The 17631-nt window shown below is 48.1% G+C and overlaps 1 protein-coding gene and 1 long non-coding RNA gene across 3 annotated transcripts; one reads left to right on the top strand and one right to left on the bottom strand.

Moving 5' to 3' along the window:
• Positions 1-260: 260 nt before the first annotated feature.
• LOC125541140 (uncharacterized) lies at positions 261-11277 on the bottom strand. 2 transcript variants are annotated; one of them, XR_015615850.1, is made up of 4 exons: positions 10874-11277; positions 9483-9557; positions 2931-3092; positions 261-556 (listed from the first exon to the last, which is right to left on the bottom strand). It is a non-coding gene; the product is annotated as an uncharacterized LOC125541140 (long non-coding RNA). The 2 variants fall into 2 exon arrangements; XR_015615849.1 differs by lacking the exon at positions 2931-3092 and having other exon boundaries at positions 10874-11273.
• A 4209-nt stretch (positions 11278-15486) lies between these two features.
• Positions 15487-16942, top strand: FIB4 (Plastid-lipid associated protein PAP / fibrillin family protein). The gene is made up of 4 exons (XM_048699104.2): positions 15487-15885; positions 15981-16220; positions 16323-16449; positions 16530-16942. The coding sequence occupies exons 1-4, from the start codon at positions 15643-15645 to the stop codon at positions 16745-16747; spliced, it is 828 nt and encodes a 275-aa protein (XP_048555061.1). The 5' UTR covers positions 15487-15642; the 3' UTR covers positions 16748-16942.
• The last annotated feature ends 689 nt before the right edge of the window (positions 16943-17631 follow it).

Here is a 17631-nt window from a genome sequence, read left to right on the forward strand (position 1 = left end):
TGGTGATCTTCTATTGTACTTTACTCCATCAGAGGTCTCCAACAAGGGGATCCGATCGATGTCACCATGTTTGTTCCTCTTGTGTGCCCAGGGCCTCACTTCTTTGCTAAATAATTACCGTGGTGCACAAATTGATAGAGGCATCCAGGTATTATTCATGCACCTTGGGTTAGTCATCTCCTTTGTGACGCCCTCGATTCAGTCGTACACTAATCATACACGTAAATATGTACGATCAAGATCAAGGACTCACGAGAAGATATCATAACAAAACTCTAGACACAAATTAAAATAATAAAAGCTTTATATTACAAGCCAGGGGCCTCGAGGGCTCGAATACATAAGCTCGAATACACAAGAGTCAGCGGAAGCAACATTATCTGGGTACAGACATGAGTTAAACAAGTTTTCCTTAAGAAGGCTAGCACAAAAGCAACATCGATCAAAAAGGCAAGGCCTCCTGCCTGGGAGCCTCCTAACTACTCCTGGTCGTCGGCGGTCTTCACGTAGTAGTAGTAGGCATCAACGGTGGCATCTGGTTCCTGGGCTCCGACATCTGGTTGCATCAACCGAAAAGAAGAAAGGGGGAAAGGGGGGGAGAAAAGCAACCGTGAGTACTCATCCAAAGTACTCGCAAGCAAGGATCTACACTACATATGCAACATTATCAAAGGAAGGTTGTATATGTGAACTGGGATGCAGAAATGCCAGAATAGAGAGAAGGCCTAGTCCTATCGAAGACTAGCATCTTCTGGAAACCACCAACTTGCAGCAACAGGAGGGAGTAGAGTAGCATAAAGCAAAGTAGTAGAAGTGTTATCAACCTCGGCCAGAGATCCTTTCTAGACTCCCTGCGAGAAAGCAATCCCAGAGCCATACTATCCAGTTCCAATCATAATCCAATTCTCATATCCATGTCTCATCTCAAGTATCCAGTTCTAGTTGTATCGATCGGTATACAACTCCAAGTGTCCGTTACCATAGGACATGCTATCGATAGATGTTTTCTTCCCTGCAGGGGTGCACCAACTTACCCACCACGCTCGATTAACTCCGGCCGGACACACTTTCATGGGTCATGCCCGGCCTCGGCCAAACAATACGCCGCAACCCGACCTAGGCTTAATAGAGAGGTCAGCACGCCGGACTAAACCTATGCCCCAGGGGTCATGGGCCATCTCCCCAAGAACTCCTGCACGTTGCGGGGGCGGCCGGTGAGCAGACCTAGCTACCTCCTGATACGTCTCTGTTGTATCTATAATTTTTGATTGTTCCATGCTAATATTCTACAACTTTCATATACTTTTGGCAACTTTTTATACTATTTTTGGGACTAACATATTGATACAGTGCCCAGTGCCAGTTCATGTTTGTTGCATGTTTTTTGTTTTGCAGAATATCCATATCAAATGGAGTCCAAACGGGATAAAAACTGACGGAGATTTTTTTTGGAATATATATGATTTTTGGGAAGAAGAATCCACGCGAGACGATGCTCGAGGGGCCCACGAGGTAGGGGGGCGCGCCCCATGGTGTCAGGAGCGCCCCTGACCCTCGTGGCCACCCCGTAAGGCGGTTGATGCCCTTCTTTCGCCGCAAGAAAGATAATATCCGGATAGAGATCGTGTTAAAATTTCAGACCAATCGTAGTTACGGATCTCCGGGAATATAAGAAACGGTGAAGGGGTAGAATCTGAGAATGCAGAAACAGAGAGAGACAGAGAGACAGATCCAATCTCGGAGGGGCTCTTGCCCCTCCCGTGCCATGGAGGCCATGGACCCGAGGGGAAACCCTTCTCCCATCTAGGGAGGAGGTCAAGGAAAAAGAAGAAGGAGGGGGGCTCTCTCCCCCTCGCTTCCGGTGGCACCGGAGTGCCACCGGGGGCCATCATCATCACCGCGATCTACACCAACACCTCCGCCATCTTCACCAACATCTCCATCACCTTCCCCCATCTATCTACAGCGGTCCACTCTCCCGCAACCCGCTGTACCCTCTACTTGAACATGGTGCTTTATGCTTCATATTATTATCCAATGATGTGTTGCCATCCTATGATGTCTAAGTAGATTTTCGTTGTCCTATCGGTGGGTAATGAATTGCTATGATTGATTTAATTTTCTTGTGGTTATGTTGCTGTCCTTTGGTGCCCATAATATGAGAGCGCGCGTGGATCACACCATAGGGTTAGTTGTATGTTGATAGGACTATGTATTGGAGGGCAAGAGTGACAGAAGCTTCAACCTAGCATAGAAATTGATGCATACGGGATTGAAGGGGGACCAATATATCTTAATGCTATGGTTGGGTTTTACCTTAAAGAACATTAGTAGTTGCGGATGCTTGCTAATAGTTCCAATCATAAGTGCATAGAATTGCAAGTCAGGGATGACATGCTAGCAGTGGCCTCTCCCACGTAATACTTGCTATCGGCCTAGTAAAGTAGTCAATTGCTTACGGACAATTTCGCAACTCCTACCACCGCTTTTCCACAATCGCTATATTTACTTTATTGTTTCTTTATCTAAACAGCCCCTAGTTTTTATTTACGTACTCTTTATTATCTTGCAAACCTATCCAACAACACCTACAAAGTACTTCTAGTTTCATACTTGTTCTAGGTAAAGCGAACGTCAAGCATGCGTAGAGTTGTATCGGTGGTTGATAGAACTTGAGGGAATGTTTGTTCTACCTTTAGCTCCTCGTTGGGTTCGACACTCTTACTTATCGAAAACCGTTGCGATCCCCTATACTTGGGGTTATCAAGACCTTTTTCTGGCGCCGTTGCCGGGGAGCAATAGCGTGGGGTGAATATTCTCGTGTGTGCTTGTTTGCTTTATCACTAAGTAATTTTTATTTACTTCTCTTAGTTGTTTTCTATCTTTAGTCATGGGTAGGAAACGCAAAATACCAAAAAAATTAGTTGTACCTACTGAACCAATGGTTGAAGAACCACTCAAAATCTATCACACTGCTGAAGCTTATTACTTGGATCATCTTCGATCTCTTTGTGCTCGTGCTGAAACCCCAACTAGCTTAGTTGAGGGCAAATCCTTAGATGAGCATGCTTGTTATGTGCAACACCGAATATCTGAAAAAGGGAAAACTTTACTGGATCAAATTCATCGTTTGCAATGCTATGCTTGGAATTTATGTGAAATTTATGATTTTACTTGTTGCTCTGAAAACCCTAAGAAACACCTTCCCTACCAATGTGAGTTTATTGATAATGGAATCTTATCTTCATATGCTAAGGGTGTTTATAATTACTATGATGTTCAACAAATTGAAGAATTTATTGCTTTTAAGGGTTCTTTTGAAATTGCTTCTTTGATTGAAAAGTATGATGCTACTCTTTACAAATCTGAAAATTTTGCCATATTTAAATATTGCTATGATAATTATGTTTCTAATGCTTATGTTAAACTATATATTGAGAACTACTCCGCTGTACAAGAAGAGACTAATATTTTGCAGGAGTCTATGGAAGAAGAAATTGATGAAACTGTGAGCTCATTGGATGAAAAAGATGAGGAGGAGAGCGAAGAACAAAAGGAGGAAGAGCGGATTAGCTACCCGTGCCCACCTTCTAATGAGAGTAACTCTTCAAGTCATACATTGTTTAATTTCCCTTCGTGCTTACCGGAGGATGATTGTTATGCTCCCATTGATTCTTTTGAAATATCCCTTTTTGATGATGCTTTCTATGCTTGTGGCCAAGATGTCAATATGAATTATGCTTATGGAGATGAACTTGCTATAGTTCCTTATGTTAAACATGAATTTGTTGCTATTGCACCCACACATGATAGTCCTATTATCTTTTTGAATTCTCCCGACTACACTATATCGGAGAAGTTTGCACTTATTAACGATTACATTGATGGGTTGCCTTTTACCGTTGCACATGATGATTTTGATAGATATAATATGCATGTGCTTGCTGCTCCTACTTGGAATTATTATGAGAGAGGAACTATATCTCCACCTCTCTATGTCTCCAACACGATAAAATTGCAAGAAATTGTTTATACTATGCATTGGCCTTTACTTTGTGTGCATGAATTGTTCTTTTATGACATGCCGATGCATAGGAAGAGAGTTAGACTTCGTCATTACATGATATATGTTAACTTGTGCTCACCACTAAATTACAAATCATTGTTGATTCAAATTGGCTTTGATATACCTTGGGATCCGGGTCGATTCACTACTTGAGCACGTTATGCCTAGCTTAATGGCTTTAAAGAAAGCGCTGCCTGGGAGACAACCCGGAAGTTTTAGATAGTAATTTATTTCTGTTGTGTGCTTTTATAAAGTTTAGAAATAAAAATAATGTGCCAAGGTTTGCCTTTAGGATGTTTACATTTGCTTGATGGTTTGTACGGTGCAGGACAGAAACTTTGGCTGTAGTGTGAGATTTTACATTTTTAGCTGGAACGTCAAATGGTTCTGATTCTTTTTGCACTGTCTTCCTATATAAAAATTGTTTATTTTTCCTAATTGTGGCAGAATTTTTCAAGTATCAGAAGTATGGTGAATGTTCAGATTGTTACAGACTGTTCTGTTTTAGACAGATTCTGTTTTTGATGCATAGTTTGCTTGTTTTGATGAAACTATCAATTTATATTAGTGGATTAAACCATGAAAAAGTTATAATACGGTAGACACAATGCAAAAACAAAATATGAATTGGTTTGCAACAGTACTTAGAGTAGTGATTTGCTTTATTATACTAACGGATCTTACCAAGTTTTCTGTTGAAGTTTTGTGTGGATGAAGTGTTCGATGATTGAGAAGGTCTTGATGTGAGAAGAAGGAAGAGAGGCAAGAGCTAAAGCTTGGGGATGCCCGAGGCACCCCAAGTAAGTATTCAAGGAGACTCAAGCGTCTAAGCTTGGGGATGCTGCGAAGGCATCCCCTCATTCTTCAACAAGTATCGGTATGTTTTCGGATTCGTTTCGTTCATGCGATATGTGCAATATTGAAGCGTCTTTTGCGTTTAGTTTTCATTTTCCTTTTATGCACCATGCTGGTATGAGATAGTCCTTGGTTGATTTATAGAATGCTCATTGCACTTCACTTATATCTTTTGAGTATGGCTTTATAGAATGCTTCATGTGCTTCACTTATATCATTTGAAGTTTGGATTGCCTGTTTCTCTTTACATAGAAAACCGCCATTTGTAGAATGCCCTTTTGCTCCACTTATATTTGTTAGAGCACGGGCACATCTTTTGTAGAAAGAATTAAACTCTCTTGCTTCACTTATATCTATTTAGAGAGATGACAGGAACGGGTCATTCACATGGTTAGTCATAAAATCCTACATAAAACTTGTAGATCGTTGAATATGATATGTTTGATTCCTTGCAATAGTTTTGCGATATAAAGATGGTGATATTAGAGTCGTGCTAGTTGAGTAATTGTGAAATTGAGAAATAATTTTGTTGAGGTTTGCAAGTCCCGTAACATGCACGTATGGTGAACCGTTATGTAACGAAGTCGGAGCATGAGGAGTTTATTGATTATCTTCCTTATGAGTGGCGGTCGGGGACGAGCGATGGTCTTTTCCTACCAATCTATCCCCCTAGGAGCATGCGCGTAGTACTTTGTTTCGATGACTAATAGATTTTTGCAATAAGTATGTGAGTTCTTTATGACTAATGTTGAGTCCATGGATTATACGCACTCTCACCCTTCCATCATTGCTAGCCTCTTCGATACCGTGCATTGCCCTTTCTCACCTCGAGAGTTGGCGCAAACTTCGCCGGTGCATCCAAACCCCGTGATACGATACGCTCTATCACACATAAACCTCCTTATATCTTCCTCAAAACAGCCACCATACCTAGCTATCGTGGCATTTCCATAGCCATTCCGAGATATATTGCCATGCAACTTCCATCATCATCATATACATGACTTGAGCATTCATTGTCATATTTCTTTGCATGATCGTAAGATAGCTAGCATGATGTTTTCATGGCTTGTCCATTTTTTGATGCCATTGCTGCGCTAGATCATTACACATCCCGGTACACCGCCGGAGGCATTCATATAGAGTCATATCTTTGTTCTAGTATCGAGTTGTAATCATTGAGTTGTAAATAAATAGAAGTGTGATGATCATCATTAATAGAGCATTGTCCCCAAAAAAGAGAAAGGCAAAAAAAAGAGAAAGGCCAAATAAAAAAAGGCCAAAAAAAGAGAAAGGCTAAATAAAAAAGGGCGCAATGCTACTATTCCTTTTTTCCACACTTGTGCTTCAAAGTAGCACCATGTTCTTCATATAGAGAGTCTCTTGAGTTATCACTTTCATATACTAGTGGGAATTTTCATTATAGAACTTGGCTTGCATATTCCAACAATGGGCCTCCTCAAGTGCCCTAGGTCTTCATGAGCAAGCAAGTTGGATGCACACCCACTAGTTTCTTTTGTTGAGCTTTCATACATTTATAGCTCTAGTGCATCCGTTGCATGGCAATCCCTACTCCTTGCATTAACATCAATCGATGAGCATCTCCATAGCCCATTGATTAGCCTCGTTGATGTGAGACTTTCTCCTTTTTTGTCTTCTCCACATAACCCCCATCATTATTCTATTCCACCTATAGTGCTATGTCCATGGCTCATGCTCATGTATTGCGTGAAAGTTGAAAAGGTTTGAGAACGTCAAAAGTATGAAACAATTGCTTGGCTTGTCATCGGGGTTGTGCATGATGTGAATATTTTGTGTGGTGAAGATGGAGCATATCTAGACTATATGATTTTGTAGGGATGAGCTTTCTTTGGCTATGTTATTTCAATAAGACATAATTGCTTGGTTGGTATGCTTGAAGTATTATTATTTTTATGTTAAAGGATAGATTATTTCTTTGAATCACTCGTGTCTTAATATTCATGCCATGATTAGACATATGATCAAGATTATGCTAGGTAGCATTACACATCAAAAATTATTTTTTATCATTTACCTACTCGAGGACGAGCAGGAATTAAGCTTGGGGATGCTGATACGTCTCCGTCGTATCTATAATTTTTGATTGTTCCATGCCAATATTCTACAACTTTCATATACTTTTGGCAACTTTTTATACTATTTTTGAGATTAACATATTGATCCAGTGCCTAGTGCCAGTTCCTGTTTGTTGCATGTTTTTTGTTTCGTAGAATATCCATATCAAACGGAGTCCAAACGGGATAAAAACTGACGGAGATTTTTGTTGGAATATATATGATTTTGGGGAAGAAAAATCCACGCGAGACGATGCTCGAGGGGCCCACGAGGTAGGGGGTGCGCCCCAGGGTGTCAAGCGCGCCCCTGACCCTCGTGACCACCCCGTAAGGCGGTTGGTGCCCTTCTTTCGCCGCAAGAAAGCTAATATCCGGATAGAGATCGTGTTAAAGTTTCAGCCCAATCAGAGTTATGGATCTCCGGGAATATAAGAAACAGTGAAGGGGTAGAACCTGAGAACGCAGAAACAGAGAGAGACAGATCCAATCTCGGATGGGCTCTCGCCCCTCCCGTGCCATGTAGGCCATGGACCAGAGGGGAAACCCTTCTCCCATCTAGGGAGGAGGTCAAGGAAGAAGAAGGAGGGGGGGCTCTCTCCCCCTCGCTCCCGGTGGCACCGAAGTGCCACCGGGGGCCATCATCATCACCGCGATCTACACCAACACCTCTGTCATCTTCACCAACATCTCCATCACCTTCCCCCCTCTATCTACAGCGGTCCACTCTCCCGCAACCCGCTGTACCATCTACTTGAACATGGTGCTTTATGCTTCATATTATTATCCAATGATGTGTTGCCATCCTATGATGTCTGAGTAGATTTTCGTTGTCCTATCGGTGGTTGATGAATTGCTATGATTGATTTAATTAGCTTGTGGTTATGTTGTTGTCCTTTGGTGCCCATCATATGAGAGCGCGCGTGGATCACACCATAGGGTTAGTTGTATGTTAATAGGACTATGTATTGGAGGGCAAGAGTGACAGAAGCTTCAACCTAGCATAGAAATTGATGCATACGGGATTGAAGGGGGGCCAATATATCTTAATGCTATGCTTGGGTTTTACCTTAATGAACATTACTAGTTGCGGATGCTTGCTAATAGTTCCAATCATAAGTGCATAGAATTCCAAATCAGGGATGACATGCTAGCAGTGGCCTCTCCCACGTAATACTTGCTATCGGTCTAGTAAAGTAGTCAATTGCTTAGGGACAATTTCGCAACTCCTACCACCGCTTTTCCACACTCGCTATATTTACTTTATTGTTTCTTTATCTAAACAGCCCCTAGTTTTTATTTACGCACTCTTTATTATCTTGCAAACCTATCCAACAACACATACAAAGTACTTCTAGTTTCATACTTGTTCTAGGTAAAGCGAACGTCAAGCGTGCGTAGAGTTGTATCGGTGGTCGATAGAACTTGAGGGAATATTTGTTCTAACTTTAGCTCCTCGTTGGGTTCGACACTCTTACTTATCGAAAACTGTTGTGATCCCCTATACTTGTGGGTTATCACCTCCTTCAACAAGGCAGGAGCTTACCAGTCCAACCCGGCACGCGCCGCTCCGTCGCTGACGTCTATTAAGCTTCGGCTGATGCATACGACGCAGAACGCCCATACAATGCCCACGTGATGGTTAGTGCTATTAGGCCAGAGGCCCCTCGGATCAAATATCCAAATCGTAATGGATTAGGAACGGGCGGTAACAAGCAGAGACTCACGAAAGATGTGACCCCGTTGCCCCGTCTCGAGTACTTGCGACAAGGGCTAAGAATGCCCGGCCACGCCTCGTAATAATCTCGCGGGCACCCTCCAGGTCAACCCGACTCCACATCACTCGCAATTAAGCTCGCACGGGTACCCCTCAGGGCCGACCCGTCTTTAGTAACATGGTTTAGTGTAAAGTCATAGTAACCATAGTAACCGTGCGTCCAAACATCAAGGGGAAAACCCGAGGAATCACCCCCGGTGTATTCCACTCGATGTAATCATCAAGGTGAACGTAAGAGGAACCACCCCCGAGGTTCACACTTGAGGGGTTGCACGACAGAGTCCTATCGAAAGTGGTTAAGGCGGAATCACCCTCGATGACCACGACCGAATAGCTACACTACAGGGTTAACATCAGAAGTGTTGTAGAGGTCTCACCCTCGACACTCGATAGTAACCCAGTAGTGTCGAGCAACTAAGGGGAAAGTGATGTGCGGTGCCGGGGCCTGGTCTTCGATCCCGTTGATCGGGTCTTCAATGATGAAGCAGGGGCAACAAGGACGAGGTGGGGTCACTGATGGATCACTAACCAACCTATACTAAGAAGTTTAGGATAAGCAGGTAAGGTACAACAGCAGATACAAAAGCAGGCTATGCATCAGAATAGGAGCAAACAATAACAGTAGCAAAATCTAATGCAAGCATGAGAGAATGGAATGGGCGATATCGCGATGATCAAACGGGGGGCTTGCCTGGTTGCTCAGACAAGAAGAAGGGTTCGTCGTCGACGTACTTGAACACAACGGCATCAGCGGCAGTCTCGGGGTCTACCGAAGAGAAGAGGGGGAGAAACAGTAAATACATAGCAAGCAAGAGCATAACAGGACAGCAGGCAGAGCTAGACGTGTTCTAACGCGGTGCTACACGTTACCGGCGAAGGGGGATAACATCCGGGAATGTTTCCCCGGGTTTAGCATTTTCGGACAGATGAAACGGAGGAGAAAAGTTGCATGTTCAGGTAGTTAGGGGCAGGTGACAGGTGAATGGACCGCGCATTCAGATTCGTGGGATTTTTCTGAGCAACTTTCATGTAGAAAACATTTTCATCCGAGTTACGGATATTTTTCTATGATTTTTTAAATATTTAAACAATTTCTGAAATTATTAATAAAACTAAAACTTAGTTATTGCACCAGCATGACATCACCATGACGTCAGTGGTCAACACAGACCGTTGACTGGTCAAACAGGGCAGTGGGGCCCATCTGTCATAGACTCAACTAATTGAGTAGGTTTAATTAGACTAATCTAGTTCATTAGGCTAATTAAGCAAGATTAATTAAGTTAATTAATCACCCAACTAATTAATTATTTTATTTCAAAAAAAATCCTTTTTTAAAGCCAGGGCGCGTGGGGCCCGCTGGCAGTGTTATAAGGCCATCCCAGCGGAGCGGGTTAATGGGCGCGGGAGCCCGTCGGGGCGGACCCGGCGCAGCGCCTCCCGCCTGGGCGTGGGGGCGAGGCCGTGACCCGACGAGGCGCCGGCGGCCAGGGCCAGTAGGCCGCACGGGAGGTCGGGGAAGTGGGGGGCGACCGGCCGGAGCTGTGCGGCGGCGGTGGTGGCCAGGAGAGGCGGGGGAGCGCCGTAGTCGCGGATGGTGGTCGGGGCGGCGAGCGCAGTGGGGAGGGGGTTGTAGCAGGGCATCGGCAGCGAGCGATGCGGCGGCGAGCGAGGCACATGCAGGGGCATCTGCGGGGAGGCGGGTCGACCAGAACGGGCTGCAGTGCGAGGCGGCGATGAGTAACGGCGCGAGCGGCAGGCGGGGCAGCGGCGGACGGCGAGGCTGTGCAGGCACGCGAGCGGCAGCGATTGCGGTGAGCGCTGGCGGCAGGTGTGCGGCATGGGAGGTTGCGGTCGCGGCGGGTGCAGGCAATGGCGGCAGTAGTAGCTCCAGCTGCAGCAGTGGGTGGAGACGGCGATGCAGCGAGGCGCGCGGGCGCGGCACAAGGAGAGGAGGGGCAGGGGAACGCGTCAACGGCGCGTGGCGACCGTGAGCTCCTCGGGAGCTCGGGCGTGATGGTGGGGGCGACCTACGGCGTCCATACGACGAGAAGGGACAGAGGGATTGGACGAGCGGCTCACCGGGATCCCGTAGTGGTGCAAAGGTGGGCTTGGGGAGGATCGATGGCGCCGAAGTCGGGGACGAACAGCGACGTCCGAAGGAGGAAAGAGAGCTCGATCCCCACGATGTGAGGCTCTCCGTCTTGGTCTTGTGGGTCCAGGCGACGAAGCAGACCACGGCGGGGCAGAGGGACATGTCGTCAGGCGCCGGGGAGGAGCGTAGCCACGCCGGCGAGGGCAACCATGGCGATGACGGTGACAGGTGCGGCTGGATCTGGAGGAGGGGAGTGTAGCAAAAGGGAGAGAGAGGATGAGGGGGAGCGCAAGGGAAAGTGGGAGGGGACGAGGGGAACCCGAGGCGTCGGGGGATCGTATCCCCTCGCCAACGACGCCGACGAGCTGGTCGGGTGGCGACCGCGACCGAGCGGTCGGTTGAACAGGGAGAAGACGACCGCGAGGGGGAAGTGGGCTGGCTGGGACGTTGGGCCGGCTGGGTAGGCTAAGGCCCAGGGGGAGGGGGGCAATGGGCCTTTTCTATTTTCCCTTTGTCTTTTCTATTTTGCATTTTATTTTAGCTAGCAAATGTATTTTGAAAAAAAAGGGACTTGGCCACATAAAAACCATGCATTAACTAGCACAGCCACAAAAAGTTTGGGAGGCTTTCGAGTTTTTTTGAATTTTTCATAAATGGAAGGCATTTAACTATGTTGTTCTAGAACCCTTTTAATTAGTTTAGGGCATTTAAAAACCTTACAAAAATTGTTGGGTCGCCACCATAATTGGTTATGGAATATTTGGCACATGATGAACATTTTAGTTTTCACGTCTGACAAATATGAATTTTTGACTTTAGATTGGATTTGAATTTGAATTGTGATTTGGATCAAGTGAAGATTAGCAACAGTAACATGATGACATGGCACCATTAACAGAGATTACTGTAGCATGACACTGAGGGTGTTACACCCTTCTTGCTAAAGATAGTTTGATCTTACTCAGTGCTAAAACTGCAAGTGCAAAGAGACTCAATGATATTGATCTATACTGATTGTTCTGGTCAAGAAGTGAACCGAGAGAAGAGCTCAATTATTTTAGTATTGCAGTCCCTTCGTGAGTCCTTGAAGCAAACTCTTGGTATTTTAGTGGAAGCGTTCGCTGAATGTTATTTGGGTCTCCCAGCGGCTATTGGCAGAATTACAAGTGGTACTTTCATGCATATTAACGAGAGAAGCAAAAGCAAAATGCAGGGATGGTTTGAGAGGACTCTAGCGTGCGCGGCTAGGAAAGTGCTTTTGAAATCTATCATTCAGGCTATTCCAACGTGCATACAACATGAGTTGCTTCCTAGCTTCCTTCTAGGGGTGTCTGTTCCTTTTACGGCCGAGCTCCTGGCCTTCCGGGAGGGGGTGATCTTTGCCCAACATGTGAACTTGGAGGTTGACTCCATGAAATTGGTGAACCTATGGAACTTGTGTAGCAACTCTGGCTCTATTTTCGCGCCTATCTTGAAAGAATTAGAAGCTGTTGTCCATAGTTTTATTCATTTTTGGGTTACTCATGTCGGAAGGAATTTGAACCTTCCCGCCCATATGTGTGCTCAGCGTGTTAGGCCAACTCTACCGCGCGACTCTATCTTGTCCGCCTCGTCCGTTTGGGGTAAAATGGACAAACCAGACGGTCCAGCGCGCGACCGCAAATGGACATTTTTCCGCTTTGTGTCCGCTTTCGACCCATCTGTGGCCCAAGTTTGCGCCGGTTTTGGGGTGAAACGGACAGCGCGCGGACGAGCAGGACACGCGCGCTTGTCCTCCCCTGGCCCGCCTGTCGGTGGGAGAAACCAACCCCCCCCCACGCCCATTTGGCGCCATTTTCCACAAACCCTCCCACGTTCCTCCCTCCCGCCCACCCTCTCTCTCCCCCGTCCATGGCCGACGCCCCACCGAATTCCGGCGGCCTGGCCGTCGACCCGCCCACAATGGTGAAGAGGAAGGCGGCCAAGGTGCCAAGGAAGCCGCGGTCGGAATGCATGTCGGAGGAGATCGCCAAGTTGGACACGAAATTGGCGAAGAGGAGGGAACGGAGAGCGGCCGTCAAGGTCAATGCCGCCGCGGCCAAGTTTGCCCCCAGCGCGAGGAGCTGGAGGCTGCACGGCGCAAGGCCTCTGCCGACGAGAAGGAGGACCTCCTCAACAAAGCGCACGCCATCCTCATGCTTTGCATGGGCCGTCCGGCCGGGTTCCTTGCAGCGGCCGCCGGCCCCGCGAGCACAGGCTCGTCGGTCACCCAGCCTCCGCACTGCCAGTCGCTGACGTCGCGGACTGCGCCGATGTTGTCCGGCTTTCCTCTGCCAAGGCACGACGGCCAGACCCGTTTCTTGGGGTCGCCGGATGTGGGCTTGTTCGCGCCGTCCACACCGCGTCCCGCGGCCGTCATCGACCTCAACGTCACGCCTGGTTCCAGCAGCGGCGGCCGGGCGTCCGTCGAGATGCAAAGAAAGCAAGCACGGGCACCGTTCATAGGCACCATGCCGGCCCCCCGCGTCTTGTTTGACGGAATGCCAACACCAACGCCAACGGTCGACGACCCCTTCTACAACCAGTACATGGAGGACGTGATCTTCGAGGATGGGCATGGTCGTGCCTACGACCCCGAGGAGACCCAAAGTCAGGATGGCCGCGCCCAATACGTGCCCGATGAAGAGGCCGACGGTCGTGCTGACTACGACCATGGTGACTCGTGGCATGAAGACGATGACATCTATGTCGAAGGTGACGGTGATGAAGAAGAAGGCAATGACGTTGATATTAGTGGCGAGCCATTGTTCATCGACGAGCTCACCCAAAGAGCGGAAGCACAAAAGAAGAGGAAGAGCATTCGCACGGGTTCATACACACAAGATGAGGACAAGTTGATTTGCCAAGCTTGGATGGAGATTAGCCAAGATCCGAGGACCGGCACGCAACAAAAGGGCATTGTTTTTTGAACGAGAGTTCACAAAACATTCCATGAAAGGAAGATGTTTGAGCCCTACCAATTTACAAGCAACCGTGGCATCGGCTCGATTCAAAAGAGATGGTTGTTCATCCAACAAGAGTGCAACAAGTATTGCGCCGCATTTGAGAGCGTTGAAGCACGGCCCGTGAGTGGTCTCGGCGTTGGGGACATGGTATGCTCTCGTCTTCCTAGCCCTTTCCTTGCTACGGCCATGACACTTCGGTTGTGTATATGTTTGCATGTTCACTTGTTGTTGATCATGTGATTTAGGCATTTCAATATTTGGAGGCATTCAAGGTCCGGGACAATGACAAGCCATTCACTCTTACGCATTGTTGGACGATCATCAACAATTGCCCTAAGTTCAAGGACCAATACCGTGAACTACAAAGGAAGAGAGGACTAAAGACGGCCAAGTACGCCGGAGGTGGAGATGGCGAGGCCTTGAAGAGGCCGAGGGGCAAGACCAACTCCAAGGTTGATGACATACGTGATGCTTCATCCATGGCATTGCATGACGCTTTGCATGGCATGATGTCCCAAAAGGATGTGAGGGACGAGAAGAAGCGGCAAAGCAAGGAGGAGCAAATGAAGCAATACCTAGACCTTCAAAGAAAGAAACTTGAGATGGAGGAGGCGGCCAAGAGAAGGAAGATCGACATGAAGAAGGCGGCCCGGCAAAGGCAGCTCGACATCGAGGCCGACAACGTCAAGGTCAGGCAGAGGCAGCTCGATATCGAGGCCACGAACGCCGCCACCAGAGCGAAGGAGGTGGCCCTTGCGATCATGAGCGTGGACTTGTCGAAGATGAGCGATAAGACGAGGGCCTGGTTTAAGGCCAAGCAGGAGGAGATGCTCGAAGCCAAAGGCCTGAACTAGGTCGTCCGATCGGCCGTGGCCGTTCTTTTTGGAGGCTGGTATGGGTGTCGCCCGCCTGCTGGACCGCTGGCTGTGTGCTGGCGAGAAAACATTCATTTTGGTGGCCGGCTGTGTTGCCGGCCGCTGGCTGCGTTGCCGGCGAGGACAATTGTTTATTTTGGAGGCTCGCTGTGTTGCTGGCCGCTGGCTGATGGCGACGATGGACGTGTAGGCCGCTGGCCTGAACTAGGGCTTAGCATTTGAAACGTTTTTTTTGGTTTTTTAAATAGACACGAATAGAATGAGGCAAATGAATGTGGCTGCGCGCTGGGCGCACGGCCACCGCATCCCAGGACACGTCCGGACACGACCCCAAATCCCCCTCCAAACGAACGAAATACGGACAAAACGGACGTCCGTTTGGGGTCATGCGGTGGAGTTGGCCTTAGTACACCAGACGGGACGGATTGTTGGCTGGATCAAAGCCCTTAGTTTCTTGTTAGTTGCCTTCGGGCGGATTTCATCCGGATTCTAGTTAATCAATAAAGCTCTCTAGCTCGTTGTAAAAAAAAAAAAAAAACCGAAGGAAAGCACGAAACGTTGGCGCCCCGACGACCTCGGCCACCTAGAACGGCCACTCGGCTCCGGAGGTGCCACCGGCCTGACAAAAGCGTAACCGTAGGCTGCCAAGTCGTCACCCCCCTACGCGTCCCAACCTGCGCCACTCCTCTCCGCGGCCAAATTGTCATCTCGGTCACCCACCACAAAAATTCCCCGCCGTAGCCCGTAGGGAAGCTGCCCTTTTCTTTTCTTTGAGAACACAAGAGCAGCTTCTCGTGCTCGTCTCTGACCTCTGGCCGGTCGGCACCCAACTGAAAATTTCTTTTCTCGTTGCTCTCCTCGATCGATTGACTGCTTCACCGGACGGTGCCCGTGGCCATGGCATCGCCGTCGTGGTCATCTTGCTGCGCCTCCACCTCCACCCGTCCTCTGCCTAGCCCTCCCGCGAGCAGCAAGGGCGGGAACCCATGGCGGGCAAGCAGCGGCAGGAGGAGCGCCAGCGGAGGGAAGAGGCAGCAGCAGCTGTCCATCCGCGCGGTGGCCGCGCCTTCGTCGGCGGTGGACTACTCGGACACCGGCGCCGGCGCCGCCGACGTCCCCTCGCTGAAAATCAAGCTGCTGGTGAGTGGCCGATAAGAATATTCCAGCATCTGACCCGACATTTCGTAGCCGCTCGCTCGCTTGATGACGGATGCTCGCATGATTCGTGGACGCAGAGCGCGGTGGCCGGGCTGAACCGGGGCCTCGCGGCGAGCCAGGAGGACCTGGACCGGGCGGACGCGGCGGCGAGGCAGCTCGAGGCGGCGGCGCCGGCCCCCGTGAACCTCGCCAAGGACCTCGACAAGCTGCAGGGCCGGTGGAGGCTGGTCTACAGCAGCGCCTTCTCGTCGCGGACGCTCGGCGGTAGCCGCCCCGGCCCGCCCACCGGCCGCCTGCTCCCCATCACCCTCGGCCAGGTCAGGACCCGACACCAATCCTGAGCCCAGCTCAACCGCACCGAAAATGGTTTCAGAAATGTGACGCTGAACTCCATTCCCAATCGTGCGTGTGCTCGTCAGGTGTTCCAGAGGATCGACGTGGTGAGCCAGGACTTCGACAACATCGTGGAGCTCGAGCTCGGCGCGCCGTGGCCGCTGCCGCCGGTGGAGGCCACGGCCACGCTGGCACACAAGTTTGAGATCACCGGTGAGGCAATTCTCGATTCTGCACGCCTTTTTTGCTTGATTGATGGGTGTTTCCTGAATCATGATGGCTGCCACGGCCAGGGATCGCGAGTATCAAGATCAATTTTGACAAGACGACGGTGAAGACGAATGGGAACCTGTCCCAGCTGCCTCTGCTGGAGGTGCCCCGCATCCCGGATAGCCTCCGGCCGCCGGCGTCCAACACCGGGAGCGGCGAGTTCGACGTGACCTACCTCGACGACGACACCCGCATCACCCGAGGGGACAGGGGGGAGCTCAGGGTGTTCGTCATCGCATGAGCTGATCTTTGCTGAGATCTCTGTCTCTCTGTACTGCTTCACTTTTTTTGCCCCTAAACAGAAGTCTTGTACTAGTTCTATGTCTTTTTTTGCCGGCGTAGTATTGTGATATAGGCTAACGTGCGTTCTTCACCTATGGGATTAACTTTTTCTCTCTAGCAGATTATTACGTCCGGTTATTTCGTTTTGGTTTTATTATGTTGGCTTAAGTTTTAATTATGTGCTAGCGAAGTTTTTTTCATGTTAAAACTTGCTGCTATGATGCTCAAACGGGGAAAACAATGAAGTTCTTGCTCGCTTAGGTTTTATTATGCTTGCTCCACTTCTAGCTTAGAAAATCTGCTATCGTGTTTTTATTTGAAAAAGTTATATAAAGCAAATTTTAAAAATCTTGGATTTTACAAAATGTGGCGAATTAAAAAATGAATTTATAAAAATGTTCGTAAATTTAATATATATTTTTGTGGATTTAAAAAAATCTTGAATTTAAAGATGTGTGTGTATTTTAGAAAATGATCATGCTTTTAAAAATGTTTATGAATTTTAATAAATATCCAAAAACATAGTAATAATAACAATAATAAATTATTTAAACCATTAAAATATAAAAATAGCAAAAAAAATTAGGCAGTGCCTTCTCAAAACCAGAAAATTCGGCCAGTCCATTACGGCTAGGTTTGTGTTGGACATGGATCCTCTGACGTGGCTATCACTGCCTTACCCTGCCTTCCCGACGCTGACAGGTGGGACCCACGCTTGGCGGGACCCACATGTCAGTGACCCAATGGTATAATTGCTCACGTGAGGGGATCCTCATCCGGTTTGTGTTACCCTCAACCAGAAACATACACCCTTACAAGTGGGTCTCATAGCAACACCCAAAG

This window comes from Triticum urartu, chromosome 2A (genome assembly GCF_056163025.1).
Source record: "Triticum urartu cultivar PI428250 chromosome 2A, HENAU_Tu73, whole genome shotgun sequence".
NCBI classification, from domain to species: domain Eukaryota; kingdom Viridiplantae; phylum Streptophyta; class Magnoliopsida; order Poales; family Poaceae; genus Triticum; species Triticum urartu.